Below are 16,062 nucleotides of genomic sequence, written 5' to 3' on the forward strand. Positions count from 1 at the left end.
AGTCACACCATCGGATCCAGTGTTCCTCAAGTGATATAAACAAGCATGGCGTATCCAAAATTGTAGCTTCGCTTCTCGTTGTGCTTATTTTGAGCATGATTTCATTTTCAGTTGCTTTGGACTTTTTTTCTGCACTTTTGAAGAGTTTCAAAGATTCTCACATGCCAAAGCAGGATTTTGCGCGTGCTCAATAAGAAAAACTGTCCTTCAAAGGGACTAGGCACTAGCGTGCATCAGGGCAGATCAAGAAATTTCCGGATACGTGTGGACAGTGAAAACGATTCGAATACGCTGCGTGTGGCCGCGAACATTTTCGTATCCGCAAAAAAAATTTCCGGATACGTGTGGACAGGGCCTAAATATCTCAAAAAGTACTGGGGCTTTGGATTCCCCTCCTTCAAATCAGTTTTCACTACCGTCATGCTTCGCGCGCCGTGTCCAACCTCCCCGGATTTTAGATTTGTTGTTCCTTGTTTCTCCATGCTCAAAACTGAAACGCTGAATAACGATGGCAACATTCAAAATTTAAGTGAGAGTGCAAAACCCCATTTTACATGGCACGTTATTAGTTTTGCACAGAAGCTTTATTATTCTGCTCACTCAGACAATAGACCTTTCCCGAATTCGCTTGACTGATCACGAAACAATCGTTTCAAGTCGAGGTCGAACTTGATGAGTAAAAGAATCAAGTTGAGTCTTCAAACCATTGTTTCGTGGTCATCCAAGAAAATTCGTGAAAGGTCTATTTGACTACTGGTGACTCTTCTTATCTCACCGAATGACAATCAGTAAGTCTGAGCCATCTTTCCTCCGATTGGCAAGGGCGAAAATTGTCCTTCACTTTCGGTCTAAACACCTCCCCTGTGGTTATTAGAATAGCTACTAATCTTCGTTCGGCCAAAGCCAGCAAAGACAGTAACCAAGGGAAATAAAGAGAATGCTCGTATTCTATCCGTCAATTTAAACGCACGCGTGTTCGTTGTAACAGAGGACGATACTCCGTGGTAAAGAAGTGCGTAGAGAAAGTAACAGGAAAAGAAAGTGCAGCAAAGTTGATAAAGAAAAGACTTACGTCTTTAGAAGACGTAGAACGAGAGGTCAATATCCTTAAGAAACTCAAACATCCACATCTGTGCTCGTTTATTGATACCTATGATACGCCTAAGAACTACCTGATAGTCTTGGGACTTCTGTCTGGCGGTCGACTGTTTGATCATCTTGTTGTGATGGATAACCTAACAGAAAAAGCATCTATTGGTTACATTCATGAAATCCTAGAGGGAGTACAGCACTTACATGATTTGAATATCGTTCACCTCGACTTGAAGGTACGTCAAACGAGCAACCAACAACATTACGCCCCAAAAGCGCAGTGCGGCAATGTTTTTAATACCTGCCACTCCTCCTTGAGGGAAACAATTTCCTACTGTCGATAGAAATATTTAAAAGTAAACTATGAGATATAATTACAGGCGTGTAACTTGTTTCACTCTTCAGCCTCAAAATTTTCTTTTGGATGGCGGACCCTTATCAAAAGTCAAAATTATCGACTTTGGAAGTGCCAGAGAGCTGACGGGACAACCAACCACATACTCTATCTGTGGCAGCCCTGAATTTTCAGGTACGGCTTAGCATGCGCACTTGTTAGTCAACTAAATAAATAGTTCTAGTTTCGCTATGATGCCCCCGCTGTGATTTAAGAACTGAACTGAGATACTGTTAGGAATCGGAAATTTATTCTGAAATTATGCATATTTTATTACTTTATAAAAGGTGTTTTGTCACATTGAAAGTTACGAGTTTCCCGCTAAAACACTAGGCTTTATGCGTCTTGCGTTACTCCTCATTTTGACGTTGTGACGGAGCTGATATGACAATCAGTCGTGTAGAGAAGAGATCGTCTATTTATTCCCTATTATTTATTTATACGGCCAAATTAGTGGATTACAAATATATTGATATACTAATTCGTTTAGAAATAATCTTCAACCGGCTTTTCTTTATTCTCTGAATTACCGATCATTTGGGTACTGGAGCAAATATTAGACTCTTCCCAAATATTAGACTCTTCCACAGCCCCTTGCTCGGCCGGCACACTCTACATGTTATGCAGCGGCCAAGCGAGAGACTGTAGAATCTAGAGTCTAGAGCACATCTTAGCCCTGCAATTCCTAACACTGAAATATGTGATTTATTAGAGACGAAGAATATATCTTTGAGTGTGACTAAGTATTTCATTTCAGTCTATATAAATGGCACAAGTTGCTGAGTTTTAGTCTCTTTTGCAGCCGTTCTTTGTGTTGTTTTGAAAATCCCTCCCCACTAACGTCTGCTCAATGGAGCACTACATCCCTTTCCCATTGTTCTGTCAGTCGAAAAATCTTTTAGCCAATACAATTTTAGCAATTGTCCTGCAATCACTACGTAGGTTATATGTAGTGTCTATTCTGGTCAAGAAAGGGTTTTTTCCTCGCAAATATTTAATGTGACAATAATATCGATAAATAGTAAAATGGGCAAAAGCTTTTTTTGGAAGTCGACTTGCTTGTCGTTTGCTAAAATCATTTGAAATCGACGTATCAACAATATTTCAACGCTTCGAGTGTTATATTTATATGTATAAGAATTTTTTTAAGCGATTACTGAAGCTTAAAAAGCTTCAAAACGAGCTGAACAGTTTTAATCGAAGTTTTATAGATACATTAATTCCCAAAAATACGAACTAATAAAAGAGATTGCGATCGAATCCTGAAGATCAGAACATAACTTCAATGCAACGACTCAAAAGTGTCACTGATCACCTGTCGTGAAATTGCTTTCGGAGTATATATATAGTACTATATACTTTTTCAACTATATATTTGCTCTTTGGTGGATACGGTAAACATTTCAAGAACATTTGGAGTATAAGTTTTAAGGAACCAGGAAGCTACATTTATTGTTCATACATAGTGCTCACTCACGGCCATCCAATGATGATTGCAAATTCGAGTGTCTTTATCTCAAGAAACTTGTAATTAAAAAGGATTCTTCGCCTCGTTTGACTTGTTTGTAGTGAAGCTTCCAACGTGTTCAAGGAAATAACCCTCATCATTAGGCCAAGAGAATCGGGCGTTGTTAAATATCAGTTTCCAAGCACTTTTCGACGGAAATGCAAGACCAAGGCGCCGATTTCTTGTGTGTTTTTAATGTCAGTTGGCTAAAAATACAACATGATTACTATTTTAGCGAATCAGGAATAAGCTCCGAGATTATAGTAGATTAACTGTGATTGGCTAGAGAATTGGAAAGGAATGTAGTTCTCCATTGAGCAGACGTTAGTGGGGAGGGGAGCGTTCGGATCGACACGATATACAATGCCCCATACATTCCTTTGTAATAAGGTGTAAGTACTTTGCTTGAGCTTTTTTTCTGTATACGACATACTTATAAACATACGCAGGGACTCCAAGATATGCCTACTCGGGTTTTGGCTACCTTGCGGAACAATTATTTTATTTTATTTTTTATTTCTTAACCCATCAGCGCCAGAGCTAATTAACGGCGAGCCAGTAACCTATAAAATGGATATGTGGTAAGTATTGCTAATAGATCTTTTTTAAAGTAGTGTTTAAGAAACGAGCAGGAGTGTCTTTATCAAAGTGTGTTTTCTAGTTGACAGGGGGCGATTCATGATAACCCTTGTTTTATTAATTAATGAGCCTCGTAACATCTTAAGTAAGATAAAATAAATTCAAATATTAATCTCTATTAGTAAGGCGCCGTTTGGCACGAATAAAAATGATGAACTGTCAAAACAGAACAAAATTACGCAATCAACGATAAGCTCCGTTATATTCTTTCCAATATCCCGCGACCAACTGATGAACACGGAGTCTTATATGTTTGTCGCTACTCGTAGAAATTTGAATTTATCTTTGATTCTATTAACGGAAAACTCAAATATATAAATATATCGATATATAAATTAATCAGCATATTTCCAAATACTTTTAATATATCATGTTGCACTTGGTATTATAGCGGGGCTCCCGCGGCCCGCGTGAGCGGAGCACCATACTTAAGAAAAAATGGTAAACCATCGAGTTGATTTTTCATGGCTTGGCTGACGTCACTTCCGTCCGTCCGTCCGTCCGTGTATACAACACAGGGATCCCGCTTTATGTCAAAGCAAAACTACTCACAAATGCGGCTCTCAAATGCATAGAAAAGAATCGCTTTAGGACGATAGGGACAAGTTATAGACCAAAAACAATTAAAAAAAACTTTCATGTAGTCAAAGATGGATCAAGAAGTGTTCTTCAAGAATTCAGGTGTGTGTTTTTTAGCAAACAATCGTATATTATCATTTTTTTGACGAATCGACAAATGAAAGACTTTTTCTCAAAACGTTTTATATTTCTATAGAGAAGCTTAATTTATTTCAGTGCTGGAGGAAAAATAACACGGAGAGCATATTACGACAGCAAATATTCGTCCTTTATTTAGCTTTGTAAATCTTTAACAATTCGGTTGTTTTTAACCTACTATCGTATGTTTTTCGTTCAAGAAAAATGCGGCTTTGTTCGCCTCCTATCGCGGGGTTCCATCGGCAAAACAAAGAAGACTTTCATTCAATAATTTTATATCTTTCTGCAGATAAGTTATTTATTTATTGAATGAAATATAAATTTACACCAAATATTCAACTGTTTATTAAGCTGTTCGAACAAGTATGATTATGAAAATGAGCTTAAATTTGTTGAGAGATGTTATTGCATAAAGACGTAGACTTTCACTTTAAAAAGCTAAAAAATATTCAAAAACATTTACAAACGCCAATTTACTGACAAGAAATTCATCATTTTGTATATTGCATTGCCTTTTGCATTATTTTCTATTTTACAAAATATTTGAACTATTTGAAACAAATTTTATTGATTTTTACGAAGTTCCTCTTACATTATTATTATTATTATTTTCGTTAAATAGAAGAGTACGCTACGAGGTTTAAATATTGTTACTTTCACCTGGGTTCCTGAGTTATGATTTTTTAAATTAACATTTTGGATGGCATAAGAAGGGTTCTGATGTTATCATAGTAACGTCTTACGTCATTATTTCATGCTATTTGTGATCTTTGTTTTATATTATGGTCTTTGGCTTTCCTTATTTACTTGTTGTCATTATATCCAAATAAATCTTCTTTAGTTCATAATTGTGAGTGTGAAGGCACAAAATACTTTCGAACCTCCTTAAGCAATTAATTTTTAACCTTACTTTGTACAGTACTTACAGGCCCTGTTACAATAGAAGATAAGTAAGACCAAATAAGTAACTTTCTGGGTTTTGCATATCATTTGATATCTTGCATCTCGTACGATATTTGTATACATGTATACTATATGTAGTGTTTAAAAAACGAGTAGGAGTGTTTTATCAGGTATAAAAGTACGAGGTGTAGCCGAGCACATGAAAGTCCTCTCCTTTGTAGATCCAGCAATACCCATTTACTACCACAGACTTTTCAGAAAGAGCGGTTATGTGTATATCACAGGTGTGCCACGTAAAATGCCTTTGGTTTTTTCGTTTTCCTCCTCTCGCGAAAAGTGCATTCTTGCGCAAGAGTACCCATATATGGATTTGAAGACTTTCTAGGATTGTAGTTCACATATTTATTAGTATTAATACAGCTACTCAGTCGGCAGTATTCTGGCTTCAATCGCGTGGGCTATTAGAGCCTAAAGGAGTTTTTTGTTAATAAGGCATATCATGAATATATCGTTTAATTTTACACGGTAATCAGAGCTGGTAACTTTGGCTGTAAACACTTTTCGCTAAATTTTGAATCCTTTTGTTAACCGAGTTTCACAGTTCAACTTCGCAGGTTTGGATATTTGAAAAGACAATATTTGAAGAATATAATAGATAATGGAGAGATCGAAAACTTCAGAACGGTTTGCGAAAAACAAATAACCGTTTAAACATATTTCTAAACGAATTTTTGTCGCTTATTTGGCCTATACACGAATTCCCTATTAATCAACCCAGACAAGACAAAGCTGTTACTCGTGGGTGTCCCGCAACTCACAAGAAGTATATAAGCCTTACCACTTGTAATGCTGCTAGGAGAGCAGGTGAAGCCTGCTAGTGTCGCAAAAGATTCACCTTAATTACAATGAACACACTACAAAATCTGTCTCGACTTGCATGTATATGCTAAGTCGAGTTAATAGGATAAAGCACCTTCTGGACAATAAAACTCTTATTTTCTTAATAAATGCTTTCGTTTTTAGTAAATTATACTACTTTTGTACTGTCCGGAGCAACACGACCAAAGAGAATATAAGAAAGCTCCAATTAGTTCAAAATTTTGCATGTAGGATTGTCTTAGGTTTGAAAAAGTTTGACCATATTACTGAAGGCCTCAAATCTTTGAATTGGCTTAGTGTGAAAGATAAATTGCTTTTTAACGATTTAGTAATGGTTCGTAAATGTCTACATGGACAAATGCCGAGTTATCTAAGTGATAAATTTATAAAACGCTAAAAAATACACGGCAGAAATACTAGAAAAAGAGATGAATTAAATCTACCAAAATGCAGATTAAAAACCGGACAGCGATCATTTGCCTTTCGAGGTGCTAAGTCGTATAATGATCTCCCAAATGATGTTAAGCAAATTAGTGACACAAAACATTTTAAGAAGAACTTATTTAACTATTTATTGAACTTGTAGAGATTTCCCCTTTTATTAATTACCATTGTACTTGAAACAAATTTATTCTTATAATAGTATTTTATAATTATTTTTTTGCTTATTTTTAGTATTTTTTAGTATTTATAGCGGAAGAGCCCCTTTGTGAGCTATAATAATAAAGTATGTATGTATGTATGTATGTATGTACACGGTTCTTGAAATAAATATATTTATGTCGTCAGACACCAAAAGCCTTGGGGTCAAGTTAGTAATTTTAGATGGAGCTTATTAAAACTTATGGCGTTATATTCCCGACAAAATTCAACATCAGGCTTTCAACATTCTTATAAAGAATTCAGTGTTTCACTTGCAATGCAATATTGTTAGTTGCTTTTCCGACATTGAAGATTTCGATTTCAACTTAGCTGTAATCTCGTCCAACATTCGAGTTCCACGATTGAACATTCGTTAATAGCTTTCCGTGCCTGGACAAAATTCAACATTGCTCTTTTGACATACATCAATTTCAACATTCAACTTTGAGAACGTTATTTTCTAAACAGTATATTAAAATGAACCACTAGAGTTTCTCGTTCAAGGACTAAGGTTTTAAAGTTTTTAGATACAAACACATAATCTATTTCCGTCATTGTTGGATTACAATCCAACATTCAAGTTCTACCATTGAACTTCACGCACGAGTGCGTTTGACCTATGCCATAGTAAGCAGATGTACAGTGATGACGTGGGCTCATCACACGTGCTTTAGTGCTGCACGAACTACACTTACTGTAGCTTGCAGAGATGGCGGACGAGGAAGCTAAAGCAATCCTTCGACGTCGCGTAGCTGAGCAGTTACTTTCTTGGGCAAACACTGGTGAGATTTCGATCGAGTGAACGATGGCATCTGTTTGAGATGCCAGAGGTTGTATCGATTTTTGTGAGAGATCGGCAAAGATACAACTCCATCATTTTCTTGCGTGTTGTCTCGGTTATCTAAATCGGAAATTGTCTGTAGAATAATACGAGGAGCTTCGAGATAAGGGTTCGCCATATTGGAATCAACGGCAGTGATCTCACAGGCTACCCAATTTCACAACTATTTTTGAGACGTGGGGGATGGGAGTACGAAACACCTCGAAATAAGGTGTTTTTTGTACAAAACAAAACAAAACAAAACAAAACAAGAAAACAAACCAAAAAAAAAATTATTCAACAGGATTCAAGGTACCACGACACGATATAAGTAACTTTCACAATATACTACAGTGTAGCTTTGTAACAGAACCCTAACTGCAATCCAACACCCCCTTACTAAGAAGCTTTAGGTGGAACTTTCAATTTAGTTCAGGCTTTAAGTTACACTTCGGGGCAGCCTCCAAACTGAAGATTAGATAAAAGCAAAATCTCACCAGTGTTTGCCCAAGAAAGTAACTGCTCAGCTACGCGACGTCGAAGGATTGCTTTAGCTTCCTCGTCCGCCATCTCTGCAAGCTACAGTAAGTGTAGTTCGTGCAGCACTAAAGCACGTGTGATGAGCCCACGTCATCACTGTACATCTGCTTACTATGGCATAGGTCAAACGCACTCGTGCGTGAAGTTCAATGGTAGAACTTGAATGTTGGATTGTAATCCAACAATGACGGAAATAGATTATGTGTTTGTATCTAAAAACTTTAAAACCTTAGTCCTTGAACGAGAAACTCTAGTGGTTCATTTTAATATACTGTTTAGAAAATAACGTTCTCAAAGTTGAATGTTGAAATTGATGTATGTCAAAAGAGCAATGTTGAATTTTGTCCAGGCACGGAAAGCTATTAACGAATGTTCAATCGTGGAACTCGAATGTTGGACGAGATTACAGCTAAGTTGAAATCGAAATCTTCAATGTCGGAAAAGCAACTAACAATATTGCATTGCAAGTGAAACACTGAATTCTTTATAAGAATGTTGAAAGCCTGATGTTGAATTTTGTCGGGAATATAACGCCATAAAAACTTAGTTACGTCAGTAACGCAACGCTGTTTTCTCCGATTAAAAATCCGCATCTGTATAGTTTTCTAAATCAAATTCCATTCCACTTTACCGGTTAAAAAAATATGCGAAATGGGTACATTTCTATTAAAAAAGCACATTTACAAGGTGTACACATTTGAACAAATTTGATGTCAGAAAAAATAAGTGTTTGAAGTTTTGAAAGAAAAATACATCTAAAATGTTCTAAAGTAAGATTAGGTGTTAAATAAGCTCCAACATACAATACAACACTATTATGTCGTGTTCCCACTTTTTGTCCCGCGATTTTGTATAAGGTTAAATCATTATATCTTTTGTATTTTTGACTCATTTTTCATGGAAATACACCAAAAGCTGCCCCTTATTCTCGGGAATCTTGTCTATTTTTGGAAATTTTTTTGTTCATCGGCAAATACGATTTTTCTTCGAAAACGCGCGTCCGAGGGGATTCTTCCCGAAGTGTGGGATAAGATTCGAATTTTTATCGAAAATTCCCGAAACTTTAAAGGATTAATCTACACCTAGTTCAGCTCTTTTCCACCCAATACAATGGGTTATACAGTTAATTTAAGCCACGGGACATTTCCCAACAAGATTTTGGAGAAAGTCTTGATGATGCCTAACACTTTCACAAGACCTGATGCAAACCCTAAGTTTTCAAATGAAGTAAAAAAAGTTTAGACTCAATAAAAACATGGTTAAGTCGATAAATATGATAATTCTTTTGCCTTTATTCCAATTGTTAGGTCTCTTTTATGCTCTGCCGAAAGTATCAGCGTGTTGGAGCAAGGATTTTAAGAATAATTTGCGTTTTTCTGCCGACGGGCCCTCGGAGACATGAAAACAGGGAAATGTCCCTTAGTGATATTTTTAACTATAACTTTTACAAACCAAAAACAAACTTCATTCGGGTTTAAGAGCGAATAATTTAACACACGAAAAAGGAATAATAATAATTAATAATTAATTTTTAATTTTAATTAATTTTAAATTAATAATAATAATAATAATTTAAATTAGATATTTACGACGTATAAATTATCTCTTCATAAATCCTACAATGAAAAATATATCTATCCATAATGATAATAATATAAAAGAAAAAGAAAAACCATAATAAAATATACTATAATAAAAATATATCTACTAATATATAACCATAAAATCTATTTAGTAAAAATTAATCCTAATAATATATGTTAAAAAAAATAGTAATAATGGCAAACATTTATATTTATATATATATATGTTAATTATATTATGTTAATTATATATTATTAATAATTAATAATAAATTTTACATTAAAGTCTTTAAATCAATTTTAGAATTTTTTTCCCGATTGCGCGACGGGAAAATTCCCGTTTTCATTGAAATTGGATATTTATTGGAAAAATATATTTTTTAGAAAACAAACTTCACATATAAGTAGATATTGGTGTTTACTTATGGTTTTTATGGAAATTTATGGAACTATCCTTTGATTTCGCTAGGTGCTGGTTGCCATGGCAACGAGAAAAAGTGTCGGGTAGGGCAACCCTCATCTGGATATTATTTCTATCATTTAGGTCTATCTTTGTGTTCGTTTTCTTCCTTTGTAGCTTTATTTTCAGGATTTTATGATTTTTTAAAGTTGGATTGGGTTTGGGGTGGGTAAGTATGGTGGCGGGTGACCATTGGTTGACAACCTAAATCTAAATGAAAATGACCAATACTCTACATAAGTGAAAGAAAGAAAAAAAACCAACTAAAAATTAAGTTCTAATCCGATAAAAAAAAGTTTAGTACATTGATTATTAGTAAAAATATGCGAAAAAATAAAAAATAAGGACTAAACAATGGCTTTTATAATTAAAAAAATGCAAATAACAGTCGAACAAGCTCACGCGTTGACCCCTAGAGTCTATTAATGATTTGAATTTTCGAATTTTGATTTCATTATTCAGTTGAAATTTACAACGTCGAAAACGAAGATGTGAAAATTCCAATCAACTTTAAATTCAACATACGACATTTTGATTGGTTAATCAGTGCTAACACAGCCGGAAGACCAAGAAAACATGGCGGCCAGAAATAGTCTTGGCCGTGTTTATGTGCTGGGAAAGCCTTTACCTGATATTATTCGACAGGAAATATCAGCAATAGTGGATTGTCCAATAAAGCAATTTCGCGACAACTGAAAATTTCTAGTTGTGGATTCCAGAAAATACTTCAACATTATCGACGACATGGAACTGTGTCTCCATTTTGCTCAAGGCGGGAGCGTTCCCTACAAAATTACTGATGATATCCTCCAAATAATTGAATTTTTATTTGAATATTGCAATATAGCATTATTCGGTTCGTACGTATAAAAGGAATAATTGACTAATGATTTCATTAATCGAATCTAGGGGTCAACGCGAGAGCTTGTTTGACTGTAATCACAAGGAGAAATTTCCCACGCTTGACCAGCTTGGATTGGAGGTAATCTGGAGCAAGACCATGTAGGCATTTGTATACCATGGTGACCTCTCTAAGCTTGTAGAATTTCCGTTATTGGTAACCAACCAAGATATTTAATGGTTGATAAGATATGATCGTATTTTCTTTTCCCAGTCAGGATCCTAGCTGCAATATTCTGTAGAAGCTGAAGTTTTCCAATATTCTGTTGCGTTGTTCCCGACCACAAGGTTGAGCAGTAAAACAGCTTACTAAATACCAGAGAGTTCAGTATAACTTGAAGAACATCTTTCGTAAACAGGTGTCGAACTCTGTTGATTTGACACCATTTACCTAATAATGAAGATAAGCAATCTATGTGATCATTGAACGAAAGGTTGTTATCAAATATAACTCCCAAGTCTTTACACGAGGGCGATGGAGATAACTCTTTACCAAGTAAGGGGATTTTAATTACACTCAGCCTTCCAACCAACTGTCTAGTGCCAAACAGCATGAACTTTGTCTTTTGTTGATTGATTAACAATCGATTAGTGCAACACCATTCTGCTACTCTGTTGAGTTCTTGAACAATTAGACCAAGAGCGCTGACTTTATCTTTGGTTGCAAATGACAAGTAAAGCTTGGTGTCGTCGAAGTAGGACTCTACTGAACAGTTTTTTATAGCGTCTGTCAAGTCATTCATATATAAACTGAACAGCACGGGCCCGAGAATTAAGCTCTGTGGGACGCCATGGCTTATACGTAGTGACGAAGATATTGATGTTGCAACGCGAGTAGATTGTTCTCTGTTTGTGAGGTAGCTTTAGAATCAATTCAGGACCTTCATCGATGTACCTAACGCCCGAAGCTTGTTTATTAAGGTAGTATGGCATATGCCGTCAAAAGCCTTACTCAAGTCGATGAATACCATAGCTTTTACTTTCTTTTTATCATTGGTGCTGAAAAGATGATCTGAAACTAGGAATTAAGGAGTTGATTTTTGCGCAGGGAGGAAAACCGGAGAACCCAGAAAACCCTCGAAGCACAGGAGAGAACCAACAAACAACTCTACTCATATACAACAACCCGGCGGGACTCGAACTCGGGTGGCTTTGATGAGAGGCGAGGACGGCACCGCTACGCCACCCGTGCTTTCCTCATGAGAGATTCAATTCCCTGAGGATGTAATTCCGGGCCTTAGAAGTGATGTCATTGAGCAGTAAAAGAAGATTTCTAGGATCGTAATTCACATATTTATTAGTATGTGTATGAGAATATATATTACAGTGCGACTACTCCAACCAAAGCCACCTCGACAAATTTTCCACAAATTATCCAATAGTGTTTGTACTGTTTAATAAACGAGCAGGAGTGTTTTATCGGGTATAAAACACGAGGCGTAGCCGAGTAGTTTTAGACCCGATAAAACACGATCTGCGAGTTTATTGAACGGCTTAGAAAACTCATGATGTATGTTCTCATATTGTACTGAATTCTTTACGAAATGAACCAAGTTTGATAGAGAAAATCCAAGTTAAAGTTTATGCAAATGAAGACGAATCTATATCCGATATAAAATCACCTTCATGGTCATGATTTCTATTGTGTTTTCTTCATGAATTATTAATGAGTTTTCTAAGAGTATTTAGACAATAGATTAGCTGCAAATTTTGAATTTAAATATTCTTCCGTTGTTCCGGTTGGTAAAACTAAATGATAAAGAAGAGCTTGTAATATATTTTCTTCGCAAATTAGTGATTTGTGTCACCAAAGATATAGAAAAATAGTAATGTACGACTTCAAATACGACAGGAAAGCAAATTAGAGACCGTATAAAACACAGTCTTTATGATTACAGTTTGTTTCTTCCAGACAAAGATATTATCAGGCTGACACTGTTAGATCTTATCACCACGTTGCTATGCGACAGCACGGTTATATTCGACAACAAAGGTGCCGGCAGTCTTCTAAGCCGTGTAAACCCTTGGATATTTGTCCGATTTGTAGCAATTCTATTGTTCAGATTCCTACTTTTGATTCGCTAATTTGTGGAAAATTTGTCGAGGTGGCTTTGGTTGGAGTAGTCGCACTGTAAATATATATTTGTACTACGGATGTAAAGTGTATATCAAATTGAGCTGATCCTCGCAGTATATGAAGCAACATATGCAGCTGCAAATTGAAAGACTCAAAAAGAAAAAGAAAATTTTCTGAGTCTCTTTCAACTTGCAGCTGCATAAGTTGCTTCATATACTGCGAGGTTCAACTCAATTTCATATGTATATTTATTAGTATTAATACAGCTGCTCAGTCGGCCGTATTCTTGCTTCAATCGCGGGTTAGTAGAGCCTATAGTAAAATACGGCTTTCAATCTTTAGTTAATCTTGAAAGCATATACATAAAGATATCGTTAATTACTACGCGGTAATAGAGCTGATAACTTTAGCTTAAATAGTTTTTGCTCAGTTTTGAATCCTTTTACTATCCGAGTTTCACAGTTCCACTTCACTGGTTTGGATATTTAAAAAGACTATTTGAAGAATATACTCAATAATGGAGAGATCGATAACTTCAGAACGGTTAGGGAAAAACAAATAACCCTTTAAACATCTAAACGAAATTATGTCGACAATAATCGTGAAAATAAACAAGTGCACGTGACTAGATTGTGAAAATCGGTGATGGCGTGATATTTTGCACCAATCAAAAACAACAGAGGGGGAGCAGATATTTTCTCGAAGCATTAACGTAAAGCTTAAACTTGCTCTATTTCTATAGCTTTTTTTCTCTATTATTACTATCAAAACTCTTTTTCCAATTTTTTTTACCCTAGGGTTTGGGTTAGGGTTCATTTAGGCATCATTTTTTAAAATTAATGAGTGATAAACTGAAATAATTTATTTACAAATATTTTGTTGTCAGACTATTAAAAGCCGTGCCATGTTTACAATTTGCTTAATATAAGATTCTTGTCAATTAACTTGCACTTTTGCACTTTATTGTTTCGTCTGTTCTTACCGTTTAAAATTCTTCTTGAATGCATGTGAATAAGTGTTCTTTTGAATTTTTTCTGTTCTTTGAGGGAATCCTTTTAAGATGCCATCATTATCTCAGTAGTCAATTGTTTTTCCGTCGTAAGTTTGCATATGAAAATCTCAGTGAAATCTGACGGCCACTTTTTCGTGTTAAAATTGCCATAATTTTACAGTTTTTAATTTATCCTTGATTCAGTCTTGTCTTTTCTACAATCGATTTTTAAAGATTTTTTTAGAGAACAAGTAGAGATTTCGACGAAACTTGAGCATGCACTTTTTTATTTTTCGCTACTCGCTATCTATCACAGGATAGATAGTGAGTACGTTAGGCAATCAGATTGCAGGATTCGTGATAGTATGCTAGTAGGTTTATACTAATAGTACTTAGTGACGTCGGTAACGCAACGCTGTTTTCCCTTTTGCTTTTTTTATAAACCCGCATCTATATAGTTTTATTAATCGAGTTTCATTTCACATACACAAGTACACAAGTACCCGCTCCTCCCAAATAGCGGTACATAATGAACATTAGGTGTTATATGAGCTCCAGCATACCAGAACATTAGGCAACCCAGTGCACGCTCCGAGAGCGTCTTGTTAGACGAAAAGCATGGAAGAAGACCGTTAATATCCATTGAATTGCAGATATTTAGTTGTTCATACTTCGACGTCCAGATGCAAATGAGTAAAAATTCAATCTGTACCATCATGCTTTGCGGTGTGATTTTAATATCATTCTTGACGGGACACAGATCGAGCGTGTAATGACCTACACATGCCTGGGTGTGCTTTTAGATGAAAAATAACTTGGGAAACACGTATTTGAGATCTCGAATCAATGATGGAAAAAAAAATGAAAATGAACAAAGAACAAAATAATTACCAATTCCGATTGAAACCTTACCATATGAATAAACTCTAGTACATCCCAGCTCTCGGCTTTGATCGATATCAAAGACGGCAAGAATGTTGCCTGTCAACAGCTCGAAGCTTTCGTTCAAGAAACAATCAGTGGTTTACAGACCCGAAGAAAGACAAACTGAAAAATATTTGTAAATGAATATGTAGAAAAGTTTGGCTTATTTTAACGAGTAAATGAATATTTTCTCATTGAAATACATTCACTTCCTCAGCCAAGTACATTTACAAGAGGTAAATTTGGGCAATTTGATTTGTCGCGCAGTGACAAGGTCAAGTTAACAAGTAACACAACACTGTTTTTAGCGGAAAAATCACCTTTCTATTCCAAGAAAGCAGGGTCTGCAACTAATTAAGTATTGGGGGGAAACAGGAAGAGAAAGAAAGTGGTCTAGTTAGACAAGGTATAACGAAATCATTCTTTTCTGTGAAGCATTACCGTGATTATCTTTGGCTAACATCTTGTTTAACTCTCGAACCTTCTAGGCCTTCTCATGAACGCTTATAGGGCGTCTAGTTATTTCCAGAAAGACCTATCAAGCCAAACATTCCCGTATGGGGGCTGGTGGTCGTTCGTGAGACTATTTAATACGCAAATATGCAATCGTGCATAAGAATTAGTATAAAATAGGCAGAGCATATGTACAGTTGCATACATTGCGGTGAATCTCACAATCGCACGAGAAAGTATACCATATCATGGCGGATATAATGTCCTGGTTTTGTTTTAGTAAAAAGACAGGAAGCATGCTAATAAGTTTACTCGGCGTTTTTATGGGCGATTTGAGTAATCTACACAACTGAATAGACCTAATTCGTCTTGGTGCAAAGTTTTCCCATTTTAAACTACGTGTTATTCCCCAGAGTTTCATTTTGTTGCGACGACAAATTAGGTCTATTGAAGCTAACTCTTTGAAACTGAACACATGATTCGAAACACCTTGCATTCGGTTGAAACTTATAACTCCATACTAATAACTTTTTGTTTTTGT

The 16,062-nt window shown here is 35.7% G+C and overlaps 1 protein-coding gene across 12 annotated transcripts in view; it reads left to right on the forward strand.

The window, feature by feature from the left end:
- Positions 1 to 16,062, forward strand: part of LOC116292224 (kalirin) — a 207,233-nt gene that overhangs the window by 167,886 nt on the left and 23,285 nt on the right. For all 12 annotated transcript variants that reach the window (XM_031699495.2, XM_031699492.2, XM_031699491.2 and 9 more), the window contains 3 exons: positions 989 to 1,328; positions 1,498 to 1,621; positions 3,526 to 3,574. In XM_031699495.2, coding sequence (XP_031555355.2) covers positions 989 to 1,328; positions 1,498 to 1,621; positions 3,526 to 3,574 — 513 coding nt within the window. The remainder of the gene's footprint in view (positions 1 to 988; positions 1,329 to 1,497; positions 1,622 to 3,525; positions 3,575 to 16,062) is intronic.

This window comes from Actinia tenebrosa, unplaced genomic scaffold, assembly GCF_029948245.1.
Source record: "Actinia tenebrosa isolate PJP-AT-01 unplaced genomic scaffold, QUT_ActTen_1.0 PGA_scaffold11__36_contigs__length_13525064, whole genome shotgun sequence".
Classification (NCBI taxonomy): domain Eukaryota; kingdom Metazoa; phylum Cnidaria; class Anthozoa; order Actiniaria; family Actiniidae; genus Actinia; species Actinia tenebrosa.